At 39.0% G+C, this 22312-nt stretch overlaps 1 protein-coding gene across 1 annotated transcript in view; it reads right to left on the minus strand.

Annotated features, from left to right (window-relative positions):
• TGFBR1 (transforming growth factor beta receptor 1) overlaps window positions 1–22312 on the minus strand; it is a 73354-nt gene that overhangs the window by 15368 nt on the left and 35674 nt on the right. Inside the window, exons 2-5 of the mRNA XM_036737833.1 lie at window positions 19893–20135; window positions 18675–18911; window positions 11259–11489; window positions 8279–8446 (exon numbers count right to left, since the gene is read on the minus strand). Of these exons, the coding sequence (XP_036593728.1) occupies window positions 8279–8446; window positions 11259–11489; window positions 18675–18911; window positions 19893–20135 (879 nt within the window). The remainder of the gene's footprint in view (window positions 1–8278; window positions 8447–11258; window positions 11490–18674; window positions 18912–19892; window positions 20136–22312) is intronic.

Below are 22312 nucleotides of genomic sequence, written 5' to 3' on the forward strand. Positions count from 1 at the left end.
CCAGAAGCCGGGCGGAGGGGGCCCTAGCGCCCTGATTCAGTGAGCTGCGGCAGTTACCAGACCCCTCGACCCACAAACACCAAAAACTGCGGAGAAGGTTAGTGGGAAAAGCTGCGGGAGTAGAAGGAGTTCTCGGTTCAGCTTCCAGCCCTGGGGCAGCGGAGGTGGGGCAGCTACAGCTGTTGTTACTTCCAGCTCCAGGCCCACCTGGTGGGAGGAATTAAGTGGCGGATCAGAGCAGGAGTGCACAGCCTGCCGAAGATCTGAGCCCAGTTCGGGTTGGGGGTTCTTGGGGAAGGAGCAGTGCGGGTCTGACAGAGCTGGCACCTCCCCCCCAAACATGGAACATAGAACTCTTTAGTCTACAAGCAGTCATACCCCACTGAAAAACTCAAGGGTCAAGTTAGTTGGTTGGGAATATGGCCAGGCAGCGAAAGCACACCCAGATTCAGTCTCAGACTTTGGATTCTTCCTTTGGTGACAAAGAAGACCAAAAAAAAAAACCATACAGACAGAAGAAGTTAACAAAGTCAAAGAGCCTACAACAGAAACCTCCAAGAAAAACATGAACCGGTCCCAGGCCATGGAAGAGCTCAAAAAGGATTTGGAAAAGCAAGTTAGAGAAGTAGAGGAAAAACTGGGAAGAGAAATGAGAAGGATGCGAGAAAACCATGAAAAACAAGTCAATGACTTGCTAAAGGAGACCCAAAAAAATACTGAAAAATACACTGAAGAACACAACACCTTAAAAAACAGACTAACTCAAATGGCAAAAGAGCTCCAAAAAGCCAATGAGGAGAAGAAAGCCTTGAAAGGCAGAATTAGCCAAATGGAAAAGGAGGTCCAAAAGACCACTGAAGAAAATACTACTTTAAAAATTAGATTGCAGCAAGTGGAAGCTAGTGACTTTATGAGAAATCAGGATATTATAAAACAGAACCAAAGGAATGAAAAAATGGAAGACAATGTGAAATATCTCCTTGGAAAAACCACTGACCTGGAAAATAGATCCAGGAGAGATCATTTAAAAATTATTGGACTACCTGAAAGCCATGATCAAAAAAAGAGCCTAGATACCATCTTTCAAGAAACTATCAAGGAGAACTGCCCTGATATTCTAGAGCCACAGGGCAAAATAGAAATTGAAAGAATCCATCGATCGCCTCCTCAAATAGATCCCAAAAAGAAATCTCCTAGGAATATTGTCGCCAAATTCCAGAGCTCCCAGATCAAGGAGAAAATACTGCAAGCAGCCAGAAAGAAACAGTTTCAGTATTGTGGAAACTCAATCAGAATAACCCAAGATCTGGCAGCTTCTACATTAAGAGATCGAAGGGCTTGGAATGCGATATTCCAGAGGTCAATGGAGCTAGGATTAAAACCTAGAATCACCTACCCAGCAAAACTGAGTATCATGTTCCAAGGCAAAATATGGATTTTCAATAAAATCGAGGACTTTCAAGCTTTCTCAGTGAAAAGACCAGAACTGAATAGAAAATTTGACTTTCAAACACAAGAATCAAGAGAAGCATGAAAAGGTAATCAAGAAACGGAAATTGCAAGGGACTTACTAAAGTTGAACTGTTTTGTTTACATTCCTACATGGAAAGATGATGTGTATGATTCATGAGACCTCAGTATTAGGGTAGCTGAAGGGAATATGCATATATATATATATATATGTTTATGTATATATATAGGTGAATGTGTATGTATGTATATATCTATGTGTATATGTATGTATGTGTATGTATGTGTATATATATGTGTGTGTGTGTGTGTATATATATATATATATATATGTGTGTGTGTGTGTGTGTAAAAGAGAGAGAGCAGACACAGGGTGAGTTGAAGATGAAGGGACGATATCTGAAAGAAATAAAATGAAATTAAGGGATGAGAGAGCAACATACTGAGAGAGGGAGATAGGGAGAGATAGAATGGGGTGGATTATCTCGCATGAAGGTGGCAAGAGGAAGCAGTTCTGTGGGAGGAGGGGAGAGGGCAGGTGAGGGGGGAATGAGTGAATCTTGCTCTCATCAGATTTGGCCTGAGGGGGAATACCATACATACTCAGTTGGGTATCTTACCTCACAGGAAAGAAGAGGGAGGAAGATAAAAAAAAATAAAAGGGGGGGGATGATGGAGGGGAGGGCAGATGGGGGTGGAAGTAGTCAAAAACAAACACTTTGGAAAGGGAACAGGGTCAAGGGAGAAAATTCAATAAAGGGGGATGGGTTGGGAAGGAGCAAAATATAGTTAGTCTTTCACAACATGAGTATTGTGGAAGGGTTATACATAATGATACACATGTGGCCTATGTTGAATTGCTTGACTTCTTAGGGAGGGTGGGTGGGAAGGGAAGAGGGGAGAGAATTTGGAACTCAAAGTTTTAAAATCAGATGTTCAAAAACAAAAAAAGTTTTTGCATGCAACTAAAAAATAAGATAAACAGGCAATGGGGCGTAGAAATTTATCTTGTCCTACAAGAAAGGAAGGGAAAAGGGGATGGGAGGGGAGTGGGGTGACAGAAGGGAGGGCTGACTGGGGAACAGGGCAACCAGAATATACACCGTCTTGGAGTCAGGGGGAGGGTAGAAATGGGGAGAAAATTTGTAATTCAAACTCTTGTGAAAATCAATGCTGAAAACCAAATATGTTAAATAAATAAATTTAAATTAAAAAAAAAACAAAAAAAATGGAAAAGGACCCACATGACCAAAAATATTTATAGCAGCTCTTTTTGTGGTGGAAGAGAATTGGAAATTGAGGGGATGCCCATCAATTGGGGAATGGCTAAACAAGTTGCGGTATATGAATGTAATGGAATACTATTGTGCTATAAGAAATGAGGAGCAGGATGTCTTCAGAAAAACCTGGAAAGACCTCTGTGAACTGATGCTGAGTGAAGTGAGCAGAACCAGGAGAGCATTGTACACAGCAACACAACATCCTGGAATGATCACCTTTGATAGACTTTGCTCTTCTCAGAAATACAATGCTAAGACAATTCCAAAAGACTCATGATGAAAATGCTATCCACATCCAGAGAAAGAACTATGGAGTCTGAATGCAGATAGAAGCATACTATTTTTTTTCCTCTTTTCTGTTTCTTTTTTTCTCATGGTTTTTCCCTTTTGTTCTGATTCTTCTTTCACATGTCTAATGTGGAAATAAGTTTAATATGATTGTACATGTACATCCTATAGCATATTAAATGCTGTCTTGGGGAGCAGGGAGGGAAAAATTTTGGCACTCAAAATATTGAAAATAGTCTTTACATGTAATTGGAAAAAATAAAATACTAATGAATGGAAAAAAAAAAGTAAATGCCTACTATGAAAATGTAGGTAGAAACACATTTCAGAGACTATGCCTAACATACTCTCTAGTAAGTATTCAATTATTCTATTAACTCAAGGGCTCAAAAACATTCACCCTGGAGATTAGTCAAAGAAATTCTGACCCCAGTCTGCTTTTTCCCCCTATCGACTACCAAGCTGCTTCTCTATGCTGCCAAAGTTGATAAATAGAACAGTTTAGTATTATCCTGGGCAGTAAAAAAATATCTAATTTTTCAAAATTACATCGAGTGTGCTTTTTATGATTCACTATTTGGAAATATCCAAAAGTACTAATCTTAGTCTATCACTGTAGATAATTGTGAAATTGTCTATATTAAGCATTTATATTTAAAAATAAGTTTCCAAAAAAATTTAAAATCCTCTTTGTTATTAGAGCTTTCCCTATTCCTGCTCAGGAAATTACTTTGTATTTACTTTGTGCATAATTTGCATTGATTTAACCATATCCATATTCGCTCTCTCCAACAGAAGGTAACCTCATTGAAGGTAGGGCCTGGTACACAGTGAGCATTTAATAAATGCTTGCTGAATCAAACTGAATCCCAAAATGTCCACTGTATTAGTGATCACTCCCAGCTTTAGGTCATGTACAAATCTGATGAGATCATAGGATGATCACTTTAGAAGTGGAAATGATTATAGCGACCATCTAGTAAAACCTCCTTATTTTACAGACGAGGAAACTGAGGTCCAAATCATATAAGAGGCAGAGCCAGAATTGAACCTACGTCCTTGGACTCTAAATCCAGCACTTTTCTCACTATACCATGGCTCTTATACTTTAATTTGTACCTCTCTAGTGCCTTCTAGTTGATTAGTTCTTTGAATCACAACTCTCTGCATACAGGTATTCAATGTTTCAAAGCCACCTAACTATACTATTTTTTAATCTGTATCTTTCTGGGTGGAGCCAACATGGTGGAGGAATAGAGACAGCAAGCCAGCTGAACTCTCCCAACATTCCCCTCCAAACAACTTTAAAATAATGTATAAAATCAAATTCTGGAGTGGCAGAACCAACAGAAGGTTGGGATTAAACATTTGGCCAGCCCAGGACAGCTTAGGAGGTCAGCAGGACAGGTCTGGCCCAAAACACGTCAGCAACATTAACAGGTGATCTTGGAGGTGGCTGTGACAGTGTAGCAGCAGCAACTCTGGGAGCTCTCAGACAGAGACAGTAAGAAGATTGGAAAACTGGTCAGAAAGAGATTACGGGGACCCTGAGCTGACCGTGGGCACAGGATCAGATGTTATTTGGCAACTCCACTGCCAATACGCAGTTCTGGATTGCAGTGAGGAATGTTAGCAATTGTTGCTACAAAGGAACAGGGACCAGAGTACACAGCAATAACCACACTTCTGTTAAGATACTACCACCCTGGAAGCACCAAAAACTTGTAGACCCCCAGAACTAGCTCTGAAAACAGCAGTGCAAAAAAGTTTTAAATTTGGGACACTGCCTCTCCACTTTCAGGTGAGCAGAACCCAACTTTAAAAAACAAAGTTCAAAGGAAAATAGCCTGGAAAAATGAGCAAAGAACTTGAATATAAAAAGTTATTATGGTGTCAGGAAGGACCAAGACACAAACTCAGAAGAAGACTAAATGAAAGAGCCTCAAGCAAAGCCTCAAAGGAAAATGCAAAATGAACACAAGCCCAACAAGAATTCTTGGAAAAAACTAAGAAGATAAGAGTGGTAGAGGAAAAAACCAGGAAAAGAAATGAGTGAGGCAAGAAAACTATGAAAAGAGAAAAAACTAGGAAAAGAAATGAGTGAGGCAAGAAAATTATGAAAAGAGAAAAAACTAGGAAAAGAAATGAGTGAGGCAAGAAAATTATGAAAAGAGAATTAACAGCTTGGGTAAAAAAGGCACAAAAATACTAAAGAAAATACCATAAAAAAACAAAATTGGCCAAACGGAAAAAAGTGACACAAAGCTCACCGAAGGAAATAATTCCTTAAAAGTTAGAATTGGGCAAGTGGAAGCTCATAATGATGTTATGAGACATCAAGAAAAAAAGAAAAATAATGAAAAAAAAGAAAAAACGTGAAAACTCTCATTGGAAAACCAGCTGACCTGAAAAATAGATCTGGGAGAGATAATTTAGGAATTATTGGACTACCTAAAAGCCAAGATAAAAAAAGACCACAGACATCATATTTCGAGAAATTATCTAGAAAACTTCTCTGATGCAGAGGGTAAAATAGAAATGTAAAGAACTGCTTCCTGAAAGAGATCCCAACACGAAAACTCCCAGGAATATTATAGCCAAATTCCAGAGCTCCCAGATCAAGGAAGAAACATTGTGACCAGCCAGAAAGAAACCAACTAATGTAGATCACACAAGATTTAGCAGTTTCCAAGTCTTGGAATATATTCAGAAGACAAAGGAGACAGGATTACAACCAAGAATAACCTACCCAGCAAAACTGAGTATAATCCTTCAGGGGAAAAAAAATCAACATTTAATGAAATGGAGGACTTTTAAGTATTCCTGATGAAAATACCAGAACTGAACAGAAAATGTGACAATCAAACACAAGACTTAACATTGCAGGATAAAAGGCAGCATAAAAAAGTAAGCATGAAAGAGAAACTGTAAGAGACTTAATAAGGTTAAATTGTTTACATTTCTATATGGAAAGATACACATAACTCCTAAGAACTTTATCATTATTAGGACAACTAGAAGGAATCTACACAGACGTGGGACAGGTGTAAGGCAATTATATTGCATGGGGGATATTATCTCACATATAAAAGAGGCATGCAAGGAAAAGCTTTTATAGTTGAGGAGAAAATATGGGAGGGAATGGTGGGCAATGCTTGAACCTGACCTCTCACTGGAGTTGGTTCAAAGAGGGAAGAATACACACACACACACACACACACATACACACACACACACACTTATTTGGGGTATAAAAATATATCTTACCAACAGAGAAACATGAGGGGAAAGGGATGAGATATGGGAGAATGGTAAAAGGGAGGGTAAGAAAGGGCCAAGGTAAAAAGAGAGAGAGGATAGAAAAAGGAAAATAAGATGGAGAGAAACATACAGTTAGTAATCATAACCGTGAAAGTGAATGGAATGAATTCACCCATAAAATAGAAGTGGATAGCAGAATGGATTAGAAACTAGAAATCCAACAGTATGTTAATGTTTACAAGAAACACACTTGAAACCAAGATATACAGAGTAAAATAAGGAGCTGGAGCAGAATCTATTTTGCTTCAGCTGAGGTAAAAAAAGGCAAGAATAGCAAACATGATCTCAGACCAAGTAAAAATAGACCTAATTGAAAGAGATAATCAGGGAAATTACATTTTACTGAAAGGTATCATTGATAATGAAATAGTATTAAAAATTTTACAGCCAATTTTTCTGACAAAGGCCTTCTTTCTCAAACATACAGGAATTGGATTAAATTTATTTTTAAAAAAAGACCATTTCCCAATTTATAAATGGTCAAAGGATATGACAGGTAATTTTCAGACAAAGCTAATCAAAACTATCCTTAGTCTCTAGTCATATGAAAAGATGCTTATTAAAATAACTCTGAGCTACCACTCCACACCTAACAGATTGGCTAATATGACAGAAAAGGAAAGTGTAAGTACTGGAGGGCATGTAGGAAAATTGAGACATTTTTCTGTAGAGCAATTTGGAACCATGCCCCAAAGCGCTATAAAACCATGTATACCCTTTTACCCAGCAATAACTTCTAGGTCTGTATTCCAAAGAGATAGAGAGAGAGAAAAACAAAAAGGAAAAGGTCTTTTATGTACAAAACATATTTATAGCAGGTATTTTAGTAGTGGCAAAGAGTTGGAAATTGAGGGGATGTCCATTAACCGGGGAATGGCTGACCAAGCTGTGGTATGTGATTGTGATAGAATATTACTGTGCTGCAATATATGACCAGCAGCATGCTCTCAGAACAACGTGGAAAGACTTACATGAATTGAAGCAAAGTAATGGAAGCAGAACCAGGAGAACCTTATACACAGCAACAGCAATATGGTATGACTTAGTTATTCTCAGCAATGCAATGATCCAAGACAATATGCAAGGACTTATGATGAAAAATGCTATCCATCTCCACAGAAAGAACTGACAGTCTGAAGCAGTTCTAAGGATACTTTTAACTTTATTTTTCTCATTTATTCTTTTGATCTGTGTTTTCTTTCACATGACTGATCTGAAAATATGCTTTACATGACTGCACATGTATAACCTATATCAAATTGCTTGCCTTCTCAATGAGAGGGGAAGGGAAAAAGGGAAGGAATTTGGAACTCATAAATTCAAAAAAAACCAAACATTACAAATTGTTTTTACACATAACTGGGGAAAAACTAAAATATTAAATTTTTTTCAAAAAAGGATCTGCCCCTGAAAAAGCTTCCTACTTGGATATATAAAAATTACAGAGCCAGATAACATGAGAAAAAACAAGTGCATGAGTGAGTGATATTACGTTATACATGACTGGAACGTAGATAGAACTGAGGGTAAGTAAGTAAAATGTTTTCAAATTCTTAGTAACATTAATTTTACTGTATTATTGCTGCACAGCTAAGAGATCACATATATAATCCTATTTCATAAGAAGTCTTCATTCTCAGATATCTCAGAACATTCTACTAGTCCTTTCAACACCAGAACCAGCCTGGATACTATAGAATACTTTTAAATTCACAATAATATACTAATGGGATGAAGTGGATGAAGGAGAATTAGCAACAGAAATCATTCCCAAATTCGTATCACAGTTCACCTTGAGATTAATTAGAACAAAATACAGGATTCTTAATAATTATCTCTTAGTAGAGGCACATATAAACACATCACATCACAACTATTCTGCATTTCTATGAATAATGAAGTGCCACCTGAGGCCTTACCTTGAGTGCCAACAATCTCCATGTGAAGATGCGCTAGTCCACTAGCGGTAGATAGAGCTAGTTTTATCATCCCTTCCACAGTAACTGTGTACCTATTTAAGTAATCAAAAAGGGACCCATGTTCATGATAATCGGAAACCAACCACAGCTGAGTCCACGTACCATTGTCTGCAAAATAAAGGAACAGCAAAATTTTCTAACATTTATACAAAACATTTAAAATTGTTAGATAAATTGTCATATCTAGTTTTTAATACTAAAACACACCACTGTGCATTATACTTTTCAAACAGTATATATACATATATTTTATCTATTCAACCCTTAAAATAACTCCTTAGTATAATCAGGTGAAAGAGTAAAACTCTAATTTTAAAAGAAAAGGAAGCTTAGGTTGAGACACTGAATGACTTGTCAGAGATGAGGCCTATATTCTTGACTCCTAATGTCCATTTTTCAATGACTAGCCTATATTTGGAGAAGCTATTCAGCAGGTTGGCTATACAGAGATAAGTTTTTAAAAGATTGTCTACTAACTCAAAGGGCACTGGTAATCTGTATCAGTGTGCAAACCAGATCCTTGATGTTTAGACCTAAATTTGAATTGCAGTTGTATTACTACTACATAAATGACCTCAGACATACCCTTTAACACCTCTAGACTTGTTTGGTCATCTGCAGCAATGGTTTCTTGCCCAAACAGAAATCCCTGGGGGACTGTGGCACAACACTGAAGGAACAGATTATCTAGTTGGCCAAGCAGAGGGTGAGAAGCCACATATACTTAATTTTCATTCATTATCCCAATACTCTTCCACCCTGGCCCCTCAGGACAATAATAACCAAACTCTGACCAGATGACCTACAGAGGCAACTGCTCAAGGGTTTTCTTGGCAGAGACACTGGAGTGGTTTGCGATTTCATTCTCCAGCTCATTTTACAGATGAGGAAACCAAGGCAAACAGGGTGAAGTGACTTGCACAGGGTCACACAGCTAGCAAGTGTCTGAGGCCAGATTTGAATTCGGGAAGACTCATCTTCCTGACTATAGGCCTTGCACTCTATCCGCTTCCTCAAAGCAAACCTAGAAGCCCATATAAGTGGTAGTTGATTTTTAATATTTCTATTGGTGGAGCTAGGTGGCACAGTGAATAGAGTACCAGGTCTGGCATAAGGAAGACTTATTCAAACCTGGCTTCATACACTTAGTAGCTGTATGACCCTCAAATTCCTCACCTGTACAACATCTGGGGAGAAAAATAAGCACCTACATCTATACATATCTTCCACTGAGTTTCAAAAGCACACTGCACCAGGAAGAATCACTGATGAGATCTCAGGGAAGAGGTGTGGTTCTTGCCACACAGGGATTCAACATATTTATTTTCTGACTTTCTAGATTCCAAATAATTCTTTATACTTGAGTATCTGCAAAAGAGACATAAAAAATAGCCCCCCCCGCCCCAGGTCAATTACTCTCTAGATGTCCTATAATGGGCTGCTTTGGGGGAACAAATCTATACACTGACTCCTTGATGTCTGATAAATTATACGGATAATTCATAAAACTGAGTGTTCCAAAATCCTATCATCTTGAAATAACCAGGAGACATGTCTAAAAGTCCTACTTGGTATAAAGACAAAGTGCTTCTATCTCAAAAAGGCAAAAACGGTGTCAAATACTAAGAATCTAAGAGCGGTAAAGACGGAACCTTTAACTTCACAACACCAGGCAATGAAGAATGAAGTAGATAACTGAAATCCACCTTAGGTCTTTTAAATACCATTTTCTTCCCCTGTCCCAAACAAAGCAAAAATCAAATTCAGAATGCTTGGCAGAAAAACCCACAACAGGTATGATTACCTTGACACTTATAATAAGCATCTTGATAAGTAATAAGATATACATTATCTAAATGCCATAGGAATGTTCTTAATCCATCATGTTCAAAGTACTAGAGGCAGCTAAGTGGCCCAGGGCACTGGACCTGCAGTCAGGAAGCCCCGAGCTCAAATGTGACCCCAGACACTTAGGAGCCTCTCGCTGCCACAGATCCCTCATCTGTACAGTCGGGACAGTGATCCCTACCTCCCCCCACCCCAGGGTTATTACAGAATAAAATGGGATTATCCATACAGCACTTGGTAAAACTTAAAGTGCTACTTTTTTCCTTCTTGTTCCTTTTTTATTAAGACAGACAGGAGCTGTAATGGATAGAATGCTAGACCTGGAGCCAAGAAGTGTCCAAATGCTCGGGCTGTTACTTAATACTTAGGTCAGTTCGGGCAAATAATTTTCTTCCCTGGGCTCAATTTCCTCCCTTTTAAAAAGGAAAAAGGTTTTGACAAGATTATTTTGAAGATCCTTCCTGCTCTTTGTCTACAATCCTGTTATAACATTCTTCCTAAATATTCATTTGAAGATGAAAAATACACAGAAATCAGACTGTGCAATATATATATATAATTCATATATATATTATTTATATATAAATATATAAAGCTGTGCAATGGACAGTGTATTCATTAGACTTCTATGACACCCCCAACTTCTGTGACTCTGACTTTGTTACCATTGCTTCATTCGATCCTGACAGACAATCCTTTAAATGTGGCAAGCAGGAGACCAGAAGACTGGTGATGTTCCAAAAGAAACACAGAACTAAGAAGGAAATAGGATTCAAAATGAATTCAACTCATCATCTGACAAACAGAACTGGGATCTGAAGAGACCCTGGCAGGCTGAAAAGATGGAACGAATCTACTAAGATGACATTTAATAGATAACCGTGAAGTTTTGTACTTCATCTCATTTTCGATCAAATGGCTCACATTTATACGATGCTTTATCTTACTGTATTTACATGGTGGTTTTCTATTTCTGACCAAATTTCACTAGTTAATAGGTTTTTTAAAGGTTTCATTAATATTAAGTTGATTTTGTTTTAAGTAACATACAGAAAATTTAAAGTTCACCAACCTTTATTGTCAGCCGCTATAAACCCCAGAATGTTTTCATGACGTAACATTACAGTCTGATAAATCTCTGCCTCACGGAACCAGGAACGTTCTTCTCTTGAGGAAAATATTTTTACTGCGACTTCCTCTCCTCTCCATTTTCCTCTCCAGACTTCTCCAAAGCGACCTTTCCCTATGCTTTCTTGAAGCACGATAGTTCTTGCAATAGTTCTTTGAACAAGCAATGGCAGTCCTTCAAAAAGAAATTATTCTTCTTACTAAATGTAACCCAACAACATTATTTCTTATTTAGTGCATATGAAACACTGCAAAAAAGACTGTGGAAGCTAGTATAAATCCATCCAAGAGCACAGTCACCGCCCGTAGAGAGCTGCCCGAGTGAACTATTAGCTAAGTCAGACACATAAGATAACTGACTAACAGAACAAGGATACTTTAGGTACTATGACAGAGCAGAGAAAGCTTCACCTGGTCGAGACGGCTTCACAAAGCAGCTAGCGTCTGAGTGAGACTTGGAAGGACAGGTAGTCTCTAGAGGTATAAAGAGACAGAGAAGCACTTCCAGGCAGGAGGAAATATAAGTAAAGCCACAAAATAACTGAATGAGGGGATAATGAAGTAAACTAACCTCCGCAGAGATTGGGGACAGGTTTAAATGACTTTAAATGTCAGGCTATGGAGTCTGAACCCAGGACAAGTCAGTCAGTTGGCAGTATTTATTAAGCACTTACAAAGAGGCAAAAACCATCCCTGCCCTCCCTGAGAGCTCCCAGTCTAACGGAGACTGGCGGAGACACACAAACAGCTAAGTACAAGATAAAATGGAAGTGATGTCAGAGGGAAAGCTCCCCCAGTCTTTGGAACAGGGGTTCAGGTTTCCTAAAGAAGGTAGGACTTAGCTGAGACCTGAAAGAAGCCAGACAAGCTAGGAGGTAGAGCATTCCAGGCAGTGAAAAAGAAAGTTCAAATGACTGTGGATTAAAGTGTAATTAAACTAGAAAGGTAAAAAGGAAGGGGCTCATCATGAAGGGCTTTAAAGGCCAGATAAAGATTTTATACTTTGCTGTTGTTGTTCAGTCACGTCCAACTCTTCACGACCCTGTAGTGGTTTTCTTGGCAAAGATACTGGAGTCCTTTGACATTTCCCCTCTTCAGAGGATTAAGCCAAACAGAGGTTAAGTGACTGGCCCAGTGTCACACAGCCTTGAGAGTCCAAAGCCATATTTGAACTCAGATCTTCAGACCCAGTACTTTATCCACTGAACCATCCAGGTGCCAGGGGCTGTAAGGGGTGTTTAGGGGGACTAGCACCGTTGGTGTGAGGGTTCACTGGGCTCTTTTCAGGGCTGCTCGTCCACCTTTGGCATTCACCTGCCACCCAATTCTCCCCTGTGGCTCCAAAATGCTATAGCATGTACAGCAACCACACTTAGGTAAAACCGTCTCAGCAGATGGGCTAAACCAGATTGAGGGTGACTGATAAGCCGCAAACCCAATTGCTGAAGTAGGGGAACGTGCACCCCAAGCATGTGAAGACATCCTCTTGGCAAAATGGGCAGATGACAACAATTTGTTCCAATGACTACGAAGGTGGCTGAAGCAGGTGCCAAGGTCATCCGCTGCACCTGGAGGAGCAAGGGAGACTTGGTGCAACTGTGTCTCACTTAAATTCAATTTACAAGCAAGACAAGACATCACCCGTGATGTCACCGGTCCTCTTCGAAAACGCAGGGTCAACAACAATGATTTGCTATATTATTTTATGACCAGTCTAATGATTTTACATTGGATCCTGGAGGTAATTGGGAACCAACAGTTTATTAATGGCAAGGCAGTGTTACAGGGTCAGGCCTGCACTTTATAAAAATTACTCTGGTAGCTGGAGCAGTACGGACTAGAATGGGAGAGATTTAAGGCAGAGAGACCAACCAGAAGACTATTAACTACAATAATCCAGGCATGAGGTGATAAGGGCCTGTAACAGCGTGGTGGTAGTGTCAAGAGAAAAGGAGATACATGAAAAATGTTGCGAAGAGAGAGTCTACAGGATTTTGTCAACAAATTAGATATGTCGGGAGAGTGAGGAGTTGAGGACAGCAACTGGGTTATGAGCCTCGGTCATCAGGAGGCTGGTGGAATTCTTCAGAGTCTCAAGAAAGTTAGGAAGAGCGGAGGGAGGAGGGCTTGAGGGAAAGATAATAAGTTGAGTTTAAGAGGCCTAGACAGAGGCATCTAATAAGAAGTTGAAAATGTGAGACTAGAGGGAGGTTTAGGCTAGAAAAATACATCTGACAATCATCTGCCTAGAGATACAGCATCTACGGGAGCTAATGAAACCATTAAATATGTATGTATGTACATACCTAGATAGGCACACATACACATACATACGTGAGGGGCAGGGGGAAAACAAGCAGCTAGACAGCACGAAGAGTAAGACATGAGTGAAATGACAGAAGGACAGGGCCTTGAGAGATACCGTGATTAATGGTGATGGCCTGAATAAAAATCCAGCCAAGATGACCGAGGAGAGAGGGATATCGTGAAAACAGAGAACAGAAAATATGAAGGGAAAGAGGGTGAGTGGCAGCACCAAAGGTTTCAGAGAGGTCAAGAAAGAGAAAGACTGAGAAAAGGTCATTAGTTTTGGCAATTAAAGAGATCACTGATCTCTCAGAAAGAGCAATTTTGGTTCATTGTCAAAAAATGGACTGGAAAAAGTAAGTAGAGGCACTGATCATAGACAACCTTTTTCAAGGAGTTTAGCCCCAAAAGGGAAGAACAGATGAGCACTGGCAAAACTGAAAGATCAAGGGTGGATTTTTTTTAAAGGTGGAGAGAGATATGGGCTTGTGAGTAGAGAGGAAAGAAGTGAGCAAACGAGCCTTCATTAGGTACTTCCCATGTGCTAGGCACTGTAAATACTGATGATGCAAGCCAAAACAAAGTCAGGGCTTGCCTTTAAAGAGCTTACATTCTAATGGAGAAAGACAACACACCAAAAGGGAGCTGAAAAGTAAAGGTTTAGGAAGCACGGTTCTGAAGTGTGGAAGCCAAGAATAGTTTGGAAGGGAATGAAAGCCTGCATGGGCCCCTCTGAAAAACTGAGGGAAGCAGAGAAAGATTCAAGATTAGTGAAAGAGTGGGGATGACAAAAGGGGACAATGTGCTCAAGAAGTAGGGATGGAAAAGGATCACACGTGCATGCTGGGAGTTTACCCTGGCAAGGAGAAGGGCCACCACTTCGAGGGAGACAAGGGTGGAGGAGGAGGGGAGATGAAGCTCTCAGCAAATGGTTTTAGTTTTTTGTTTTTTTTTTTTTCCCCTGTGAAATGAGGCAAGATTCTCAACTGAGAGGGGAGAAGGGAGAGGGAGCCATGAGAGATTTGTGGAAGGATGAATAGGTTTGGGAAAGCCATTCTGGTGAGCGGGATAATGAATTGATTAGTGACGTATAAAAGGATTGCCTTGATGCAATGAGGGCCCAGTTGAGACTATGTCATAAATTTGTGGTTTTGTGACATGATAAAAAATTAATTCATATGGCATAAGGAAAGCAGAGAGACTGAAAAGCAGATCATTTAAGAGACTTATGTAAAAGTTTAGTCGTGTTGTCAAGGACTTCAAGGAACCTTAAAATTAAAATGGGTTTTAGCCAAAATTTTAAAAGCTTTAAAAAATATCTAGTGCACAACTTGAAACGAAATCAGCGTGCATTTAACAACTGTCTGTTACATTAAACATAACAAATCACTTGCTTTTGTTAATGGGGCAAGTTTAAACTAAACTAGCCTCATGATAAAAATGTGTTTGACCTTAAAATTCTAAATATCTACTAGACTGTAACGGTGTATTTGGAGTTATTTTATTTACTTTCTGTCCTCTAAAAACTTCCACTCATAGTATGATGACACAAATAAATGTGAAACATTATATTAAAACCTTATCATTCACTCCAGGGAAAATTAGTAAACTGTGCTGCTATTTATATGTCTCTTCTCAAGGCAAATCTGCCTATGTATTTAATTCAAGGATGTTTGCCCAGAGTTCAACTACTCCAAGTTCTAGCTGAGTAACAAACCCTTACTTACTACAGCATCTTGATAAATGGTCATTAAGCCTTTGTTGGAAGACCTTAATCAGGGAGTAAATGAAACCATTTTTGTAAGCTTGGATCCCTGGATATGAAAAGTCAAACATTTGAAAATATAAATGTAATAAATAGCAACATAAGTCACTAACTTAATTGTTGTTCTTTGTAAAGTGTCCAATGTTCTGACTAATAATGTTTAGTGTGGTGACAATAGATATTCATGTTTAAAACAAGTCCATTTGGAGGGAAGTCCCAAAGGCGACTGCTTTTGCCAACAGATGCTAAATGAACTTAATTTTGAAGACAGAAAGAGGAAATAAAAGTCCTAGACAGTTTCATCAAACCTTTCCATCACAAAACTACTTGAATTATGCCTTATTATTTTTAAAAGGCTTTAGTAAATAAGTGGAAGGCACTACTAAAGTTCAGAATTTTCTACAATAGAAATATACGACTTTAACTAAAAACCACCCCTTCTCTCCAGTTCTCTAACACTACGACTACAACATGGGAAGGCTAGTCTGATTTTATCTGTAACACTTTGTGGAGAAAGAAAGCCATCAAGGTACCAGATTATATATTTAAAAACAATACTGTGAAGTTTATTTTCAAGCTAGTACAGAGCAGCATTTTTGCAGGAAATCCACCATTTTCTGCAATGTATTCCTGAAGGAAAATATCGGCAAACAATCATTTTCCATTGTTTTCCATTATGGATTCAGTGATCGTTCATCCTTATTTTTAAATGATCAGAAGTTCTTTCTTTAGATTTAGATTTTCCAAACTTCCCGGCCTCCTTACTGAAGAAGTCAACGATTAAGCAATAAGTAAAGATGTATCAGAGAACAGATAATTTAGAGGAGCCCTGCAGGGCATCCTCATGTAAAATCAAAGCATTATGTAATATGAATAACCATACCCTAAAGTGGTCTCTTGGGTTTGTTTGGATATGCACTCAAATTTTCTTGAAGTAAAGCACAAAGAACCTGTGCTCTTAGTAGCTAATAACAAAAAGTTCACAGGAAGTGAATTAGAGCAGAAGCTTATAGAACACACCACACTTGTTTCCTTGCCCACTACAAACAGAGTAGATAAGGTGGTAATCAGATTTGTTTTTGTTTCTGTTCCATGGGTTCCATCACTAACAAACCCTAGATAAGCACACACAAGGTGAGAGTAATGAACTTAAACTATTCCTATTCTTCTACTGAGCCCTTCCAGATTTTGAAAATTTCTTGTGAAAATTCCATTACAAAAAAGGGCAAACATGATAGAAACAATGAATGAACTGAATGATATTAATACAATATGAGATTATACCTATGCACACAATATAATAATACTGTACTTCCCATTCCTCAAAAATTTAAATATTGCATTTTAAAAGTTACTTAGAGCTCAACTGTGTACTTGTCTGGCTGATAACAAGCTTGTGCAAAAGAAGGTAATGTAACTGCCTTCTGTTCTCTCTGCTACTACCTACTGCTGAGTAAGCTATATTTACTTCAAACTGAACTTCAAAATCAAAAGCAGTGCCTCTCAAGGAGTTTTAATCAGGCCTTTCCTCAAACCAATCTATCAATAAACATTTATTAAGCACCTACTGTGTGTGCCAGGCACTGTGCTAAGTGCTACAATGCTTGATTATAAACAAATGTACCCACATTCACATTATGAATGCATTTTTTTTTTAGTATTTCCTTTACAAATAAAATAAACTTTAAAAAGTCCATTTCTAATACACCCTAACTTTGACTATCTTAGGCCCATACAATATGGTTATTAGGCTTTCATAAGCCACCTGAGGTAAACAGAAAACAGTTCTCCATACCCCCACAGGTAGATTTTAAAAGATATTTAGCATGTAACAAGTTTTGACAAAGTGGATCTTAAATTCTGTCTGTTTTTAAACAAAATACAGAAAAGAACTGAGAAATAATTCAATATTTTATGCCCATCATTTTCTCTGAAATTCCATATTCAAGGCTTTTTTTTTCCTTTTTTTTGCAGGGGGGAAGGGAAAGGGAAGAGGAAAGAAGGGAGAAACAGCAAGATAGTAAAAGGTGAAGATCTAATTATATGAAGGAACGACAGGTTCTAGTAGATATAAATACACACCTGTACTTCATCACGCAAACCTTCAAGGGTAGTTTTTTAACTCAGTTTAACAAACCTATTGGGATACAGCCCTAAATGAAGTAACAGAATATGGGCACATGACTAGAACACAGATTCTATACAAAAGAAAGATCCTATAAAGCAAGGCTTTAGGTTATCATATGTTACATCATTAATGAAATAAAGGCAAGCTTCTTTATCTCTGCTAGTATAACTCATAATTCTCCCATAAAATTTTTGTCTGGAGCGTAACTGTATGTTATGAGAGTAACCCTGAGTTCTTATAAGGCTATGACAGTGCAACACAAGCTCTTGCAAAGCCTTCCAAGATGAAATGGCTTAGTGTAGTAAGTGGTCTTTCTGTACTAACATTTGAGGACCAGGCTAGCTAAGGTTAGAAAAAGTCACCTCCAGAAGGCTGGTTCTTGAGACTTCTTAGGAGACTTGCCATGTACCTCAGCGGAAGAAGTACTTATACCAATAAAAGTATCTAAGAAAATGACTAAATATAATGACATTTATTACTCTAGATTTTATAGATCAAGAAGCTTAGTTATTTTATCATCTCAAAGGCACGTGTTTTTCCCCAGTGTAAAACACCACAAATCTTAATTTTTTCATTGTTTTGATTCACTTTACATCCTTCTCAAAAATTATTTATGAAGTTAATCTTCTATTTGAGAGGCTCCTTTTAGTTTTTTTAACGTATACGTTCTCATTTATCTTCAGAAATTTTTAAAAAAGATATTAACTATTATATACTAAACTTGAAAGATAAGGAACCTGAAACCCATAGAGCCTAAATGCCTTGCTTAAAGTAACATGAATTAATAAAGAAAGAGTATTAGAATACAGCCTTCTGACTCCTGGCCTAATGTTACTTCTATTACACTAAACTTAACAGCCTTCTAATATACCTTTCAGATATAAAATATTATTATTCCACAATAAGCTACATCTTTTTTGCACACAATCCACTGGGACCCAACCTATAAGATAATGATAGGGAATGAGAAATTAATGCTGTGGTTTTAACTATAATGAGTTAACGCACCCATGAGGATCCAATCTGACACAGCTCTTCATTAGCTCCATGCTTTAGTCAATTGTGCTAAAAGGTTTGGGTGACAGATACAATAATAAAGGATGATTTAAACTAAAAATTACTTAAATCTTTTAATCAAAAAAGAAAAATAAAAGCATTACCTGACCCAGATCCTGATGTGGTCATGTCATAAATTAGGTCCTTTAACGTCGTGCCCTCTGAAATAAAAGGGCGATCTAAGGAGGGATCCTCTTCATTGGGAACACGGTGATGTATGACAGTGCGATTGTGGCAAATGTAGATCATCAGCATCAAAGAGATACAGACGAGGCAGACAGGCCCAGCGATCACGGCTGCCAGCTCCACAGGGCCGAGATTGGATGGCTTCAGCGGGGTGCCTGAAGAGGGGTAAAGAAATCACAGCCGGTAAACTGATTTCACATAAGCTCGACGTTGTATTACACGTTTCAGGTAACAAACACTTCTGGGTTAAATTACCTTGCTCTCTCGTGCAACTGTAACATGAATGTTTTAGGGCAGAGTTAGCCTAGCCTCAGCGTGGCATACAGACATAACAACAGATTAGGAAAATCATGCTGCCCGCTTGCTTCTTTATTCCTAAACACTGGACAAGGTCCTAGGAAGTAACAGAGAGCCTAACCATGCTGTTCCAGCGCACATCCACACAGACTCAGACTTCAGGCAGTCACAGAAATCCCTTCCTTGTGCTTCCTTTGGTCTACAGCATTGGTGAAGCTGCCCCCAACTGCAGTCACACGCAAGGATCTTCTTGATCAAGCTCTTCTCCTGGGGTCTAACACCAGGTCATAACAATTTTTATTAAATTCACTCACAGTATTATGAACTAATAGAAACAAGTGTAGGACTCGCACACTGAATGTTAGATCTTAGACATTCAGGGACGAGGAAACTAAGTTCTAGAGAAGTTAAGGTTTCATTTCCTTAAGTCAATCATACCTGTTAAAAGGAGAGAGATACTCACCCACCCCCAATAAATAAGAATTCTTATTCTTAACCGCCCTTCCTATCTGCTAGGCTCCATGCCTTCGAGGAACCACATACAACCGTGACATTTTACAAGGGGAGACACGGACAACTCCCAGAGAGTCCACCTAAGGCCCCCAGGGCAGTCATCTCATCATCTCACCTGGCTTCTAATACAGTAAATACTGATCAATGTAACCCAAATAAACAAAAGTTCAGGGGGGAGAGGGAATAGAGGGTTGGTTCTCAGTGATTTTTAGTAATGTAAATGTGTCCTGAGACTAAAAAGTTTGAGAACTGCTGATTTAGAAGTTCTCTTTGTACATTTAAATTATATGATCCTAAACAATTAGGAAAAAACCACACAAACTTACCTGTTGGGAACTCTATTTTGTTGCAGTGGTCTTTGGCACAACAGAAAGGTGACATCAAAAACCCATCTCTTAGAGAGGGAGCGCATACAAATGGCCTATCTCGGGGAACTAAATCAACTTCCGGAATACACATGCTATTGTATATAACTTTGTCTGCACTCTGTGTTGCAGCAACAAAGCAAAGTCCATCTGTCACACATGTGTAATTTTCTTTAATACAGAGGTGGCAGAAACACTGCAAACCTGGAAAGAAAAAAATGTAATATTAGAAGAATCTTTGAACTATACTTACACAATACTTACAAAAAATTGTTAAAAACTTTGCTACCTACATTCAACCGACCAATCAAACTTACCAAGATACATAACATACTGGGGATCTGCAACCCCAGGTAATTACTTTTGGCTGCCGAGAGAATCTGCCTGTATCTAGACCTGCATTCTTTTTCCTTTCACGTATAAAGAAACCACGTTCAGAGTAAGGCGCTAGGTATACGATTAAGGTAATTAAAGAAAGAACCTGAAATTGTCACTTCACTCTTCACTGTCCTTTCTGCCTGTCATCGCCTAGTTAACAAAAGTACAGAAAATTAGGCCTGCTCCTCCCCCATTCATACAGCACCTACTACATGACAAGTGCTTTATAAATACCTCATTTGATCCTTATAACATCCCTGTGAGGTAGGTCCTCTTACTACCCCCATTTTACAAATGAAGAAACTGAAGCAAACAGAGATGAAACAACTTGCCCAAGAAATGTCTGAGGCAGGATTTGGACTCGGGTCTTTCCGACTCCGGGTGCAGAGCTCTCTCCCACCAGGCCACCTGGCTGCCTCAAGTATAGACAAGCAAAATAAACTTCCAGATGCTGAAGTGGGATTGAGAGCAAACAAAGAGGGAAAGAAGAGAAAGACAAAGCAAAGAACTAGAATCTAAGCAAGTCCTCATCTGCCGGGCACGGCTGCACAAGCTGTTACATGAATCGTCGCTGTCGTGTTTGTCCTTAGTTCTCAAAGAGGACCACAACATCAGGGAAATCATGACACGACTCTCAGGTGACTTTGATCTGAGTGAGGGGGGCTGTGCAAGGTCATCAGACTCACTTTCTCCTCCAGGGCCATCCGGGTCCAGTGGCTGGACATTCATCAGGATGACAGGAGATGGCCCAGGATGTAATGGGAGACCTTGGCCCTTTCGGGCTAAGGCCTAAAACCTTAAACCCAATTCACTCTGAAGCTCATAGATTGGACCACAATAGGTCCCTGCCCAAGCTCCACTTAATGGCTGCATTTTGGACCCTCCTGGCTTAAGAGTGAACTCAATAGTAACCGTTTTTCTTCGGAAGAGCAACCCTGAGGGTCTTCCCCTCCCAGCTTGATATTTTTCCTTTTTTCTAATTAAAGGGGCCATCCCTTGATTCACTTCTCAGAGGCCTATTCACTGAATGGGCTTTACCTCACTCTAAGTAAGTACCTGAAAAGGCCTTCGCCTACATCAACGTATGCTATTGTGAAAGACGACTTCAGAGAATCCAGGAGAACACGTTACACAAAGACAACACTGTAAAGAAAAACAACTTTGAAGGAAATAAGAATGCCAATCAAGCTAGTAAATGAGCACATCTATCTGAGGACCTGTAATGAAGCACACCGCCCATCTCCTGGGACAATCATGTGCGGATCTGTTTTGCTCCACGCTGTTTACTTGTTGCAAAGGTGTCTCCCTACCCCTTATCGCATGTTTTCAGCTTTTTTTTCAGCCCGGGGGAGACTGGCAGAAAAACTAAGCAGTTCTACCTTCTATTTGTTTGCAGCCACAGTTCATTCACCCCAAGCTCCAGCCCTTCTTTGACCTTCCATTTTTTCCCAATAAAGCTACTGGAAAAAATCTCTGTTGTCCAGCTTCAAAAAACAGAGGATAACACCACTTCCCTCATTAACCTCAGTTTATTCTTGGATTCAGCTTCTCTGACACTGCTCTTACAGGATTCTATTTTTCTTCCTCTTTGGAACTGTTTCTCTTTGCTTCTTCAGAATTTCATTTTTCCTAATCTCCCATCCCTTTGAGGATGACTTCCCCTCTGCAATGTGCTTTGTGGGCTCTTAACTGGTTTTCCCCAAACCCTTTGCAATCTGCTTTCCTAAAATCTACTGTGCCCGTCACACTGTGCCCTGGTTTTCTCTCTTTCTGTATCACCAAGTGGGTAGTCACTTCCCTATAGGCTTCTCACTATATAGTTCCTCCCTGTTAGTGAGATCAAGAACAGAATTTCCCTTTCTTGGGTCATTTAAAAGATGAATTTTATAACTAAGGAGAACTACTGAGTTTACACTTTACGTTTCAAACAAGCATGTATTTATTAAGAACACACATAGGCTGTGCTAGGCTCTTGAGGTAAAAACGCAACACCGTTCTTATAC

Source organism: Trichosurus vulpecula, chromosome 9 (genome assembly GCF_011100635.1).
Source record: "Trichosurus vulpecula isolate mTriVul1 chromosome 9, mTriVul1.pri, whole genome shotgun sequence".
Classification (NCBI taxonomy): Eukaryota; Metazoa; Chordata; class Mammalia; order Diprotodontia; family Phalangeridae; genus Trichosurus; species Trichosurus vulpecula.